At 58.7% G+C, this 13,488-nt stretch overlaps 1 protein-coding gene across 12 annotated transcripts in view; it reads right to left on the bottom strand.

Moving 5' to 3' along the window:
* ATP2B3 (ATPase plasma membrane Ca2+ transporting 3) overlaps window positions 1-13,488 on the bottom strand; it is a 39,532-nt gene that overhangs the window by 6,252 nt on the left and 19,792 nt on the right. For 9 of the 12 annotated variants that reach the window (XM_077146332.1, XM_077146339.1, XM_077146334.1 and 6 more), the window contains 4 exons: window positions 11,710-11,923; window positions 10,318-10,529; window positions 9,736-9,843; window positions 6,930-7,112 (listed from right to left, as the gene is read on the bottom strand). In XM_077146332.1, coding sequence (XP_077002447.1) covers window positions 6,930-7,112; window positions 9,736-9,843; window positions 10,318-10,529; window positions 11,710-11,923 — 717 coding nt within the window. Of the gene's footprint in view, window positions 1-1,879; window positions 1,994-6,929; window positions 7,113-9,735; window positions 9,844-10,317; window positions 10,530-11,709; window positions 11,924-13,488 lie in introns of all 12 variants that reach the window. The other 3 variants (XM_077146336.1, XM_077146341.1, XM_077146331.1) reach the window with 2 other exon arrangements.

Below are 13,488 nucleotides of genomic sequence, written 5' to 3'. Positions count from 1 at the left end.
ACTTGGCTCCCAGGGGGCAGCTGGTGGGGGAGGGTACGGAGGGGGACAGGTGGCCACGGAAGGCAGGGAAGGTGACAGGAGCAGGGGAAGGGGGAGAGAAGAGGCCACCCACTAGGGAGGGAGCAAGATGGGGGGAGGCCAGCTCAACGGACAGGCAGGTGGAAGACAGACAGGCAGGAACCCCAGAGAGAGATGGCAAAGAAAACACATAGAGAGAGTCAAGATGGAGGAAGGAGTGGAGGCCCTTGTCCCCAGGAAGGGGGCGCTGTCACCCTGTCCCTGGACCAGGTGTGGCTGGGAAGCTGCGGCCAATGCCTCTGTTAACGGACGTGGCAGGGCCCCCCGCAGGCCAGCCCAGGTGGTGTGGGGACGTGGCCCCTCGGGGATGGGCAGGTGGCCTGTGGCGGGGGCAGGGGCATGTGTGGGCTGGTCCCTTGACTTAAAGGGCAGCACCCACAGGCCTGCCTGAACTGACAGCTTAACCAAGAGATGGGGCACCCTTCGCCAGGAACCTTGCACCAGTTCCTGAAAAAAAACACACCCCCAAAACCAAAAGACCAAAAAAACAGATGAAAGAAAACAAAAAAATCCAAGATTCTGTGGCGGGGAAAAAGGTGTGGTTAACAACTCCCGGTCTGCGTGGCAGCGGGTGAGAACTTCCTGCGGCTCACTGGAAGGAAAGGAAGAAGGTAATGGTGAACCATTCCCGCCAGGGCTCTGGGCTTCTCTACCTGCAGGTGGACTTTGGGGTTTGGGGGTCTCTTGAGTTGATAATGGAAAACAAGCCCAAGGGTCTGGGTGGTCCCCTGTGCCTTTTTCCATGGGGTGAGGAGTTGGGGGGCTTCAAAAGGCTAGTGGCTTCTCCTTTGTCTTTTTAAAGAATCATGGGTACCTGTGGAAGTTACTACTTCTTTAGGAAAAACCCTGGGTTCTCTTTAAGATGTTACCAAAATGGTAGGCACTTGTCACTGAGGTCTATTGAGAGGAATCCATTTTCTCCCAGCTTCTCCGAGGAAGGAGGAGAGAGAATGGGGACCGGGTCAGGTTAAGACCTTCCAATCCCGAGGCCTGTTTGGAGAGAGCCGGGGTGCTGGGTGGGGGTGGGGTGGAGTGTACCCCGGCTGCGTGGGCCTGGGAGGAGCCCCTGCCCCACTCCCCCAGCCCCAAGGCCAGTTCTCCGGAAACTCCTCCCATCGGGTAGCTGAGGACCAGGATCTAGGGGCGGGTGCCACCTGAGCGGGAGCAAGTGGCCACCACGGAGCCCACCCAGGTCCCGGGACGGTCCCCGGTTCAGGCCAGTGCCGGAAGCTGCTGCTCTCGTCCCCAAGGAGGCAGGGTCGGTTCTTCCGCTGCAAAGGACGGAGACGGCCGCCCCCACCCCACCCCGCCCTGCCGGGCTGCAGGGAAGGCGCCCTGAGCAAAGCCCGAGTTCATGAAGAACCGCCGGCCCGCGGAGACAAGGTCAAGAAAAGAAAACCAGCGATAGAACGCACGCTAAATGAAAACCAGGGGGTGGGAAAAAGGAAAAAAAAAAAAAGAAAGAAAGAAAAGAAAAGAAAACCAAAGAAGAAAAGAAAGGAAGAAACCAAAGCAACGAAAGAACAGCAGGTCCGGCAGTGCCGGGGACCAGGGACAGGCCGTAAGAGAGTGTGGCTGCGGAGCACACGCGGTCCTGCTGGGAGCACTGCGGGCTGGGGGCGGGAGAGAGCGGCCTGCAAGGCCCGGTGAGCGGAGGGGGCGAGACTGGAAGAGAGAGGAGAGAGAGTCGGGGCGGGGGCCCGGGGGGGCGGGGGGGCTGTCGCTTGCCCCGAGATGTGCCGTTTATGCGAGAAAAGGGAACTCAAGACTCACTCCCAGCAGCGCTGGCGGGGTGGGGTACGGGAGGAGGGGCAGAGAGATTGGGGCCATCATGGAGCTGGCCGAGGACTGAAGACCGCCGGCGCGCGGCCCCCTGAAATGAACCTCTTCTCTTGAAAGTATTCACTACCTCCATCTGTGGGAGAGAAAATGAGATAAAGTTTGGCTTGCAACAGGGATTCTGCGGGGGTGGGGCCGGGGTGGGGGTGGTGGGCACGCTAGGCAAATACTGGGGTGCTGGGTTGGAGCAACCAAACCTCACTCAGGCCCCGCCCACTCAGGGCGGGGTGGGGGTGCGGGTGGGAAATGGGGCTCGATGAGGCTTTGAAGGGAGTGGGGTGCCCCCGATGCCCCACCCTGAGACAGGGTTTGCTGAGCAAATGGTTGGTTAATTGTACCGAGATGGCAAGGGAGGGCAGGGGGTTAAAAAAAAAATTGGGGGACCCCGGCAAAACGCTCCCGGTCAAAGTCGCTGGCACTCGCCATATGCTCATTCCGAGCCACTCTCCATAAATACCTGCATCAGGCCAAACTTTACGGAAGTTATCCTACTTCAGTAGCTCTCAACCTTTTTTTCCGCCCCAACACACCTGAGGGACACGACACACTGCCATCAGAAGCAAGGCTCCCCGCGGCAGCGGGCGTCCATGGCATGGGGGCCGGGCACTTCCCCGGGAGCCCCTGTCCTCCTTTACAGCCCCCCGAGCAGGGACATCCTGCGGCTTCGCCCTTGGACAGCCCTGCTCTGCTGCCCCTCTCTCAGCTCAGCCAAGGAACTGCGTGCGGACCATGTTCTCCCCCCCCCACAAAAAAGGAAATCTTTGCAGAAGAATGGGTCGAAAAGAGAAGGAGCAGGGCTTTCCAGAAGCATCTGCTTGGCGTTATCAGGACTCCTTCCCCCAGACCCTACAGGTGTGAACGAGGTGCAGGGCAGAAGAGCTGGAAGGTTCTGAGAGCAAGTTTGCAGAAAAGGACAAGGCACTCAGGGTTGTGTGTATGACAGCCCTGAAACGCCACCTTCCCGACAGCACCTGTGACGGGAATCGGACCGTCTCATGGCGGTGGGGAGGGGCCCAAGGAGACTAAGATGAGGGCGGGCTTTACACGGTTTTCTGGACACTGCCATGAGGGGGCTCTCTGGGCGACAGGAGCGCAAAGCCAGCGTGCATTTCTGGACACCAGGGTGCGCTATCTCCCCACCCAGCCCAGGGACAACCTGGCCACCAAGCTTGGCTGGGGGCTGACCCGGGGCCACATCTTCTTGGAAGAAGACAGCTTGAGTGTTCGGACTTCCCCAATCACGTCTAACCCAAATGAAGATGTAACCTCAACGCTTAACGCCCCAGGCTGCCCGGCTGGACGTGCTGCGGAAAGGACTTTGGTCATCCTGCCCAACTGGCCAAACCTCCCCTGCGGCTGCCACATGCAGCTTGTGTGGCCATGGCTTGTGGCCACAGACCAAGAGCAAGGCTGTGCAGTGACCCCACTCTTTTATCCTGAGATCACAGCCAAAGTGTCTTGCACGTTCATATGAAATGGTGGCAAAAGGACAGGGCCATTTAATGAGCATCTTTACTTAGTGACATCTGAGGCTAAGCTGGCCTCTGGAGCTGGGCTCATGCAATCCCAAAACCTGGGAACACCTGCCTGGAAAAGGTTTCTCAAACCTGAGGAACACTTCCCCTGGCTTTGGTTTATGCTTTTATATCAGATCTCTTGAACAGGGCAGAGCAGAAGCCTTTAAAAAGTCAGGCCAAAGAGCCCTTGATCTGGGGGTTCACCCCTATGAAACTTATCCTCACAAAGGACAGGTTAAGCCTACCTAAAATTATGCCTAAGAGTCACCCCCACAGAACCTCTTTTGTTGCTCACATGCGGCCTCTCTCTCTAAGCCAACTCGGCAAATGAACTCACTGCTCTTCCACCTACGTGGGACAGGACTCCCAGGGGTGTAAATCTCCTTGGTAACGTGGGACAGACAGAACTCCTGGGATTCACCGGGACTCAGCATCATGGGATTGAGAAAGCCTTCTTAACCAAAAGGGGGAAGAGAGAAGTAAGACAAAATAAAGTGTCAGTGGCTGAGAGATTTCAAACAGAGTCAAGAGGTTATCCTGGAGGTTATTCTTATGCATTATATAGATATCCCTTTTTAGTTTATGGTGCATTGGAGTGGCTGGAGGGAAGTACCTGAAACTGTAGAGCTGTGTTCCAGTAGCCTTGATTCTTGAAGATGATTGTATAACGATACAGCTTTTACCATGTGACTGTACGATTGTGAAAACCTTGTGTCTGATGCTCCTTTTATCCAGGGTATGGACAGGTGAGTAAAAAATATGGATAAAAATAAACAAATAATGGGGGGACAAAGGCCAAAATAAACTGGGTAGATGGAAATACTAGTGGTTAATGAGAGGGAGGGGTGAGGGGTATGAGATGTATGAGTTTTTTCTTTTTATTTCTTTTTCTGGAGTGATGCAAATGTTCTATAAAATGATCATCGTGATGAATACACAACTATGATGATATTGTGAGCCACTGATTGTACACCATGTATAGAATGTTTGTGTGTTTGCTTGTTGTTTACAATAAATATATATTTACAAAAAAAAAGGAAGAAAAGCCGGGCCAGAGCAATCTGATTGGGTCAGCCTCCCTGAGAAGGACGGCGGACTAGATGGGACCAAGCGGAAGTGGAAATGAAACAGCGCAGGGGCTTGCAGGGTTCTGTGGGGGACTGAAATGGCCCTTGAGTGAGAGGATGGAGAGGGTGCCCCAGGGTGGGTGCCGGCCAGCCCGTGCTCTCGCCGTGTGACCTTGGGCGAGTCCCTTCTCTCTCGGCCCCATTTTCTTCATAGGCTCCTGCTTAGCTGGGAGAAGAGCTCCCTGCACCTGAAGCTGCCAAAAAGAGGGGATAGGTCCCATCGCTCTCCTGCCCCACCCCCGTGCAGGGCCAGGGCACAAGGGGCTCTGCAGACGAGTGCCTGGGCCGGGAGGGGTGGGGGCGGGTGGGCGCTCCCTGGCACGGTCTTGTAGGAGGCATGGCGCAGCAGCCAGCACCTGAGTGCCTCTTCCTGACCTTTGGCGAGTGTTTTCGTTTGGCAAATATAAAAGGATTTCACAGGGAAGAAGAGGCTTCCCGTGCCGTGCCCTTGTGCTATCTCGGGCACTGGGTGTCTGAGGTCTCGGCACCCCCATTTCATAGAGGAGCTCCCAAGTGCTGGCTTTCCCAAACTGGGCCCTGTCCTTGTCCCACTCAGGCTCACGTGCCGCTGCTCGGAGCCCAGCACAGACACCTGCCGCCCTTGTCCGGCCAGGGACCTGGGTGCCCCGACACAGCAGCCTGGAGAAGCCCGTCGGACCCCTAGGGAGTGTGCTCGACCTGTGCGCTCTTTGGTGCCACCTCGCCCAGCTGCTGCAGAATCTCATTCCCTGGGAGGCGTTTCCTGGGGTCAGCAAGCACGGGTGGCCGGGCCGGGGGGAGGACGAACATGCCATTCCGGGGGCTGGGCCCCAGCACGTGAAACCCCCGGGGGATAGCGGGAAAGGGGGTGCCTGAGAAAGCTGTGTGCCAGGGAGGTGGCATTGGACAGGACTGGCGAGGAGTGGGTCCCAGGGAACGAAGCAGGAGGTGTGAAGGCCCAGCGAGGCGGACAGGCAGAGCACCTGTTCGGGAGCACAGCTGGGGTGCCCAGAGCTCAAGGGGCGTGGGGAGGAGGGGGAGACGCCAAGTGGGCAGAGGCCCCAAGGCCACGAACCGAGAGTGGTGAGGGGGGCGTGCACAATGACATGGAGTTGCATAGGCAGTCGGCTGGGGGGGGGGCTGGAGAGCGGGGGGCCCCCTGCCATTCACTGTGCTCACGAGGGGGAGGTGCCGTGGAGCCAGGCCTGCTGCAGTGGGACTGGGGGGCTTTGATGGAACGGGGCAGGGGCTGGGGTGAGCTGGGGCGGGAGGAAGTGTGCCGGTGGTTCCGGCGGAGCTGTGAGGGAGGTCCTGCTGCCAAGCCCTTGGGGTGGGGGTGGGTGGGGGTGGCTGGCTGGCAAGGGAGGCTCTGGGGCCTCGCTGGGGAAGGTGGCAGTGAATGGGGGATGGTGGGGGGATGGGCCCATCAGAGGCCAGCACCCCAGGCCCGGTCAGGTTAGGGACTGAAGGAGGAGCTGAAAGAAGAGGGCGAAGGGGTGGGGGGAATGCTTGAGGGGCCGGTGGCCAGAGAGGATTGAGGGGACAGGCCCGTTGTCACCAGCACTTGCGAAGGTCTCAGCAGGAGGCAGGTGTGCCCCCTGGAGCCATGCCAGGGCCAAGCTGAGCAGGAAGGCAGGAGGGGCGGCCTCAGGAGACCTTGGCAAAAGCCATTCCTAGGGTGTGTGTGTGTGGTGGGGGGCACAGAGGCCAGGCCATGGGGAGATAAGGAGCAAGCACTACAGAAGGACACACACGGACAGTGGGGGGATGACAGAATGTTCCTGCAAGAAGGATGGCCGTGAGCTGGGTGGCCGAGAGAGCTGGGCGGCCGAGAGAGCTGGGCCAGAGTGTGGCCGCCTGACTTCGGAGAGGGCTCCGGCTGGTGGCCGCGCTGTGGACCAGCCCTGATCTTTGGTGATTCAGATGAACAGGAAGGAAGATGTCGGTGGCAACAGGCCGCCTGCCGAAGGAAGTCTCTGCTTCAGGTTCACCATGGAACCCCGGGACCCGCAAGTTTGCCCGAGGGACTCTGAAATGGGCACCTCTTCCACAGCGGGCCACCTGCACGCCCCTGGACGCCATCTGCCCCAGTCAGCGAGGCCAAGCCCACGCGCACAGCCGACCGTCCGTGTCTCCATCCCTGGAGGTGGCCGCTAGGCCCCCGCGTCCACCTTGAGCCGCCCCCCTGTGCCCGCTACGGGAACCTGGCAGAGAGAGGTGGCCAGAAAAGGTGATCCCGGGCCCCGGGTGGACAGGCCCAGGGATGGCTAAGGGAAACCAGCAGCTGCTCTGGCGGAGAGGCGGGGCAGTGTCCCCGATGGCTGGCCTCGCCTGCCTTCCGGAACCTTCTGTCCCCCACCCTGGGCGCCAAAGCTTGGTGGTGGCTCACCTGCGTCTGGATGCGGTTGAGGCCCCGGAACCAGAGGATCTGGCCCCTGCGGAGCTCCCGCTCGGCATGGTCAATCTCCTCGTCGCCCTCCGCCAGCTCCTCATCCGCCACCTCGTCCTTCCCCGGCCCGTGGCCCGCCTCCTTCAGGCACTTGAGCTGGCTCGTGGGGATAGTGGCGATGACCTGCGGGAGCCACAGCCGCGGGGCAGCACGTGGAGGGGCCATCAGAGCTGGGCCTGCCCTGGCCTCGGAACCTCCCGGATACCTGGCTCCCTGCCCTCTAGTACCCCTGGCCCCCAATGCCCCACCCATCCTCGCCGCCGGCTCCGTACACCACCCCGGCTCGTGCTGAGAAGGAGCCCAGATTTCCCCCAACGCTAGCGTCTGTGGCCAGACTTGGGGAGGGGACACATTGGTGGTGTTGGCTTGGTGCCAAATCACACATCCCAGAGGGAGCTGGGTGGCATGCGGCTTGGCAGATGTGGGTGGGTAGTCATTCGCCAGGCCTGGCTGGTGGGCAGCAGTCCCATGGGAGCCCAGGGCCCTGGGTGGGGCCTGCAGCCGCACTGGGGGGTGCTGAGGCTCTCTCGGCACCCAGGCCAGGCTCCAGAGCTCCGGGCAGCCGCCTCTCTCCAAGGTGACCTGGTGGGGACGGAGGTCCCCCAGTGCTGCTCAGAGCAGACGGGTGCTGGGGGGCAGGGGCTGGGGTTTCAGTTGAGGGGCCCACTGGTTCCGTCCTCCCCTTTGAGTGGACTCCAAACCGACACCGAGGAGGTTGGATTCAACAGCCCAGGGCCCCATAAGTATTTCACGGAGCAAGACTCCAGCCCTGCCTGATGCAGCTCATGGCCTGCTCTGGGGACAGGGGGACCGACAGGGAAGCAAGTGCTGCAAGAGCAGCAGGGAGCCAGGAGCACTTCCTGGAGGAGGCAACATTGGAGCTGGCCTGGGAGGATGAATCCAGACATACATAGTCAAGGGGCAGTGGGAGGTGCCTCTGGGACACAAGAACCATGAGCCAGCTGGTGCATCCAGGGACTCGAGAGACAGAGCCGAGAGACCCTGGATGGTTCTGAGCAGGACAGGTGCCATGGGAGCCAACTGGGCCCCCAGAAAGGCCACTCCTGCTGCCGTGAGCTGGAAGGAGCAAGGAGGGGCTGGAGAAGTCAGCGAGGAAGGGACTGGGGCCGTGAGCAGGTGGCCCTGGTGGCAAGAAGGGACTGTGACCTGAGAGACTTCGAAGGGGGCCTGGTCGAGATGTGGGGTAGGGGCACTGCCTTTAGTGGCCTCCAGGCTGAGAGGCTGCAGACAGCACCACCCTGGCCAGGTAGGGAGCAGAGAGAGATGGGGAAGCCAAGGCCAAGCAGGGGCAGATAGAGCTGTGGGCCTCCCCAACCTTGCCTCGGGAAAGATGCGTCTGTGGCCAGCAGGTCAGCCATGCCACATCGTCCAACCAGGGAGGAGGGCAGCAGGAGGCACATGGGCGACAGAGGCCCAGGCAAGGAGGGAGGCTCGCATGCAGTGCCTGGCATTTCACAGGCAACTGGGAAGTGGGGTGGTAGGGTTTCAAAAGACACAGGGAAGAGTGGCGGAAAGGGGTCACCTTGAGTTCCAGAGCATGATGGATGGAGCTAAAAGGGTCTACCTGTCTCAGCTGGACTGGACGCACCCGAAGAACTGCTCACAAAGGTGCCTCTCACTGGGTCCCCTTGTGTTTGACCTTGTGTTTTTTCGTTAGCGAGAGAAACTTATTTTTGTGTGCATGACTTACTAAAAGAAAGCTGGGAGAGATCTGTTAGGGACCAGGCTACAGATTTGTGTAATGCTCCTGGGGCTGGGGCTGGGGCTGGGGCTAGGGAGGAGGGTGCCCCAATTGCGGCAGAGCAGGAGGACAGGCCTAGAGGTGCCCTGGAAGGTTCCGGGTCTAGGGGCTTGACAAGGTCCAGAAGGGGGTCCAGGCTGACACACCTGGGATTGTGTCAGAGTCTAGGTGGCTGGGAGAGAAGGGATTACAAGAGGTGACCAGGTCCTGTGTGCCACTGGTGGGCGGGGGTGGAGGCAAGTTGCAAATAGGGAGGGAAAGAGGAGTTCAGAAATGAAGAGAATGGGGACTGGTGGGTCTGTCCTGAGAACATTCACCCAAAGCCAAGAGTGGATCCTGGATCTTGTCTCCTCTGCCAAAGTTCTAGAAGTCCAAAGAAATGCTTTCCCAGCCCTAAGTGCCTGCTTTCTGACCAACCTCCAGCCGCCTGGGTTGGTTTTTCCTAATAGAATCACTGAATGCTATGAACCTGCCTCTGAATACTGCTTTAGCTGTACCCCACAGATTTTATGTAGGTTACTTTCACTTTTCATCAGTTCAAAATATTTCTTAATTTCCCTCCAGACTTTTCTCTTTTGTCCCATGGATTATTTAGCATTGCTGGATTTCAGATATGTGGGTGATTTTCTACGGCACCCAGCTTTCAAGGCCCTCTGCTCTTATTGTGGAAGGAGGGGCAGTGGGCAGTTTTGCTGGGCCATGGGCCATCCCTGCCATGATCCTGTGCATTCTCTCTGCTGAGACTGCCACCTGTGGCATGGTGCCTGGGTCCACCTGAACTGCCCTTACATGCTCAGGGGTGACCCCAGGCCCCACCGGCTCAGAGCCTCAGGACAGGCAATTGCTCTTTTGCATGGAACTGGGGCAGCTGGGGGCCCTGGGTGTCCCATGACGCCCCTGTGCCTTTCCCATCACAGCTGCTGTCTGCAAAGCAGTTGGGGGGGGGTGGGCAGGGCCGAGAAAGCAGACGCGGCAGACACTCACCTGTCCCCAGACCAGCTCCCCAACACCAACAAACAGGCACCAAAGCCACTGTTCCGTGGATAGTGGGGAACAGCTGAAGGGCTTCCCGCCAAACTGGACGATCACAATCTGCAGAACAAGGGTGGAGGTGGAGCAGCAGGCCCCAGATGGGTGGGCTTGGCCACCCCAATGCCCATTCGGCTCTGAGCCCTCTCCTGGTGGGACTGCCATCCTGCTCCTCTTAGCTCTGGAGGCCCTTGCCTTTCCCGTTGGCTCAGCCTGGCCCAGCCCGGCCCGGGCTTCCTCCCTTTCCTTTCTCCCTCGGCAAGTACCCTCTGAGTGCCAGGTGCCCACTGACTCGGTGCCAGCCCTTTTCTCAGCCCCGTGCATGCCCAGCCCTTCCGGGAGGGGAGGGTTCATCCGCCCAGCCTGTCCACAGCCATGGGGTGGGCAGAGGTCAGGCGTCACCTCCCACAGAATCTTCTGGAAACAAGGTGGCCTCCCGCCCAGGAGCCCGGCGCTAGGAGGATGGGTTCAGACCGAGCCCTTCCTGAACCTGGTAGCATAGCCGGGGGTGGGGTGCAGGGTGGGCCCTGCCCTCACCTGGATCCCGAAGGTGCCCAGGACGATGGTGCAGAAGATGGGGTTGCCAAAGATGCCGTCGAAGACATTGCGCTCGCCGTGGATCTTGCGGGCGTTGATCTCGTTGAAGAGCTGCATCATGACGAAGGTGTTGAAGATGATGGTGTAGTGCTCCGAGGGCGGTGCGTGCAGTGGCGCATTCCTCCCGCTGTCGATGTCAAAGAAGAGCTCCCCTGGGGGCCGGGGGCATGCATGAGGGGTCACCCCGGGAGCACTGGGGCCACCCAGGGGTGCTGGCATGGAGACCGGGAAGTTGGGAATCGAGAAGGGGAGAGCAGGGGACGTGAGCACCTTTTGTCATCTTCACATTCACGGTGCTACTTAGGGCTCAGAGGCTGGGTGGGGACAGGGGTGGGCTGGAGGTCCCCCAAAGCATCTCCAGCAGCCAGGGCTGGAGAGGGCGCCCCGGGGCCCACGCACAGACACAGGTGCAACAATATGGATGGCTTCAGGGACAGCCCACCCCACCCCCATACACACCATCAAGAACCTGACCTGGCTCCCCACAGGCCTTGGGCCACCTCGGGAATTTGTCCCAGCACTTGGAGTGGATGGGGGGACAGGCCTTCTCTCTGCTGTCAGGCCCCGTCTGCCAGGCCCTCCTGTCCCCTCCTTCTTCCTGACCCCCCAGGCCCAGCAGCAGACCCTTCTGCCGTGCTCTGCCCTCCCCACCACTGGCCCCTTTGCCCTTCCTCTCCCCCTCCCCCTTCCTTTCCCCTCCTCCACCCTCTTTCTCCTCCTCCACTGTGGCTTTCTGTCCCTCCCCCACCTTACCTCTTCCTCCTCCCTCTCTCCTTCCCCTCCCCCTCTACTCCTCCTTCCTGTGCCTGCCCCTCCCCCTCGCCCGCTTCCTCTCCCGGCCCCTCCCCTCCCCTGTGTCAGGCGGCCCTGGAGGAACAGCCAGGGGGGACAAGGGCCTTGGGGGCCGGGCAGATGCAGCGGCAGCCCCCTGCCCGCCTGTCCTCGGACTCCTGGAGCCACTCTGGGTCTATAGAGCCGTGGACAGAGGCTGGGACCTCCTTGCCAGCACCCCGGGGCCCTGGGAGGAGAAAGGAGGGTCCCGGGAGGAGTCAGACGCCCCCCCCCCCCCGCATTGCGGCAGTCCTCTCTCCTCTGCCAGTCTGATCTCTGGGGTGCCCCAGCGGAGCCTACGCGGCGAGGGACGCTGGGGAGGGGGGCCAGAAAGCAGGCCAGAGATCCCCGAGGGCAGGGCCGCCTGCCTCCGCCATCCGGCCCTGCTGCCACCGCGCTCGGCCATTCATTCATTCATTCACTCATTCATTCGCTCCTTCCTTCCTTCACCGCATGGGGGACCCTGGCCCCGGGCTGGTCCCGTGGGGGCCGCCCACCTACCGACGAAGAGCAGCGTGAAGATGGTGGTGAGCTGGTACACAGCGTGGCCCAGAATGTTCTTCATCATGGTGCGCGAGATCAGGGGCTTGTCGCGGCCGTACGGCTTCCGCAGGAGCAGCGCCTCGGTGGGCGGCTCGGTGGCCAGCGCCAGGGAGGCAAACGTGTCCATGATGAGATTCACCCACAGCATCTGCACGGCTTTGAGGGGAGAGTCCTGTGGGGACAGCGGGACCTCTGCTCGCCCGGCGGCCCCCGCCCAGCAGCTCCCAGGGAGAAACTCAGCTTGAGGTCAGTGCCACAGAAATGTCCCAAATGCGAACTGTTGTCCCTCAGTTCTCTAAGGGGAAGAGGGATTTTCCACCCTGACATCCAGGGCTGACAGTCTCCCTGGCAACATGGGGCATGACTCCCAGGGATGAGCCTGGCCCTGGCACTGTGGGATCAACAATGCCATCCTGACCAAAAGGGGGAAAAGAACTGTGACAAGGCATCAGTGGTGGAGAGAGATCAGAGTTGAGAGGCCGTTCGGGAGGCTGCTCTTATACAAGCTTCAGCTAGAGACTGCCGATCAGCCATGGTTTGTTAAACCCAAATCAACACCACTCCTGTGAACGCTTAAGAACTCCTAGGGCTCCAACTGAGACTCTATGAAGGTTGCACACAGTAGGTTTGTGTGCTGGTTTGAAAGGATGTTTGGACCCTAGAAAAGCCATGTTTTAATCAAAATCCCATTTCATAAAGGCAGAATAATCCCTATTCAATACTGTATGTTTGAAACTGTAATCAGATCATCTCCTTGGAGATGTAATCCAATCAAGAATGGTTGTTAAACTGGGTTAGGGGAGATAAGTTTCCACCCATTTGGGTGGGTCTTGATGAATTTCTGAAGTCCTATAAAAGAGGAAACATTTTGGAGAATGAAGGACATTCAGTGAGAGCAGAGAATGCTGTAGCCATGAGAAGCAGAGTCCACCAGCCAGTGACCCTTGGAGATGAAGAAGGAAAACGCTTCCCAGGGAGCTTCATGAAACAGGAAGCCAGGAGAAGAAGCTAGCAGATGATGCTGTGTTCGCCATGTACCCTTCCAGATGAGAGAGGAACCCTGACCGTGTTCACCATGTGCCCTTCCAGATGAGAGAGGAACTCTGTGTTCACCATGTGCCCTTCCACTTAAGAGAGAAACACTGAACTTCATCGACCTTCTTGAACCAAGGTATCTTTCCCTGGATGCCTTAGATTGGACACTTCTATAAATGTGTTTTAACTGGGACATTTTCTTGGCCTTAGAACTGTAAACCAGCAGCTCATTAAATTCCCCCTTTTTAAAAGTCATTCTATTTCTGGCATATTGCATTCCGGCAGCTAGCAAACTAGAACAGTTTGCCTTCCCAGAACGTATAATTTCCAGAGGGTTCCTAGGCCAGATAAATTCTGAAACCCAGAGGGAGCAGCCTCTCCAAGGTTATCAATTGCATCCCCCTGTCCTTTAGTGTCATCACCCCTTCTCAGCATGAACAGAACAGGCATTGCCTCAAGATCCCTAAAGATTGAGAGAAAGACCAAAGGAGAAGGAGGAGGTATAACAGAGAGAGTAGGATTTAACAAATGAGTATGGTGCCTGAATCACTATATTACTACTCCTTCGAGCCTCTGGTGTTTTGGAGCAGCTAGAAGGAAAAATCTGAGATGGTGGAATGGTAGCCCATGACAAACTCTGGGATCTGTCCTGTAACTATTTGTTGAAGTGTGCTTTGAGAATTATTGCTTCTTTCTTTCCTT

The sequence above is a fragment of the Tamandua tetradactyla genome, chromosome X, assembly GCF_023851605.1.
Source record: "Tamandua tetradactyla isolate mTamTet1 chromosome X, mTamTet1.pri, whole genome shotgun sequence".
Classification (NCBI taxonomy): Eukaryota; Metazoa; Chordata; class Mammalia; order Pilosa; family Myrmecophagidae; genus Tamandua; species Tamandua tetradactyla.
Note: the sequence above shows the minus strand (reverse complement) of the source record. Positions and strands in the feature narration are given on the sequence as shown.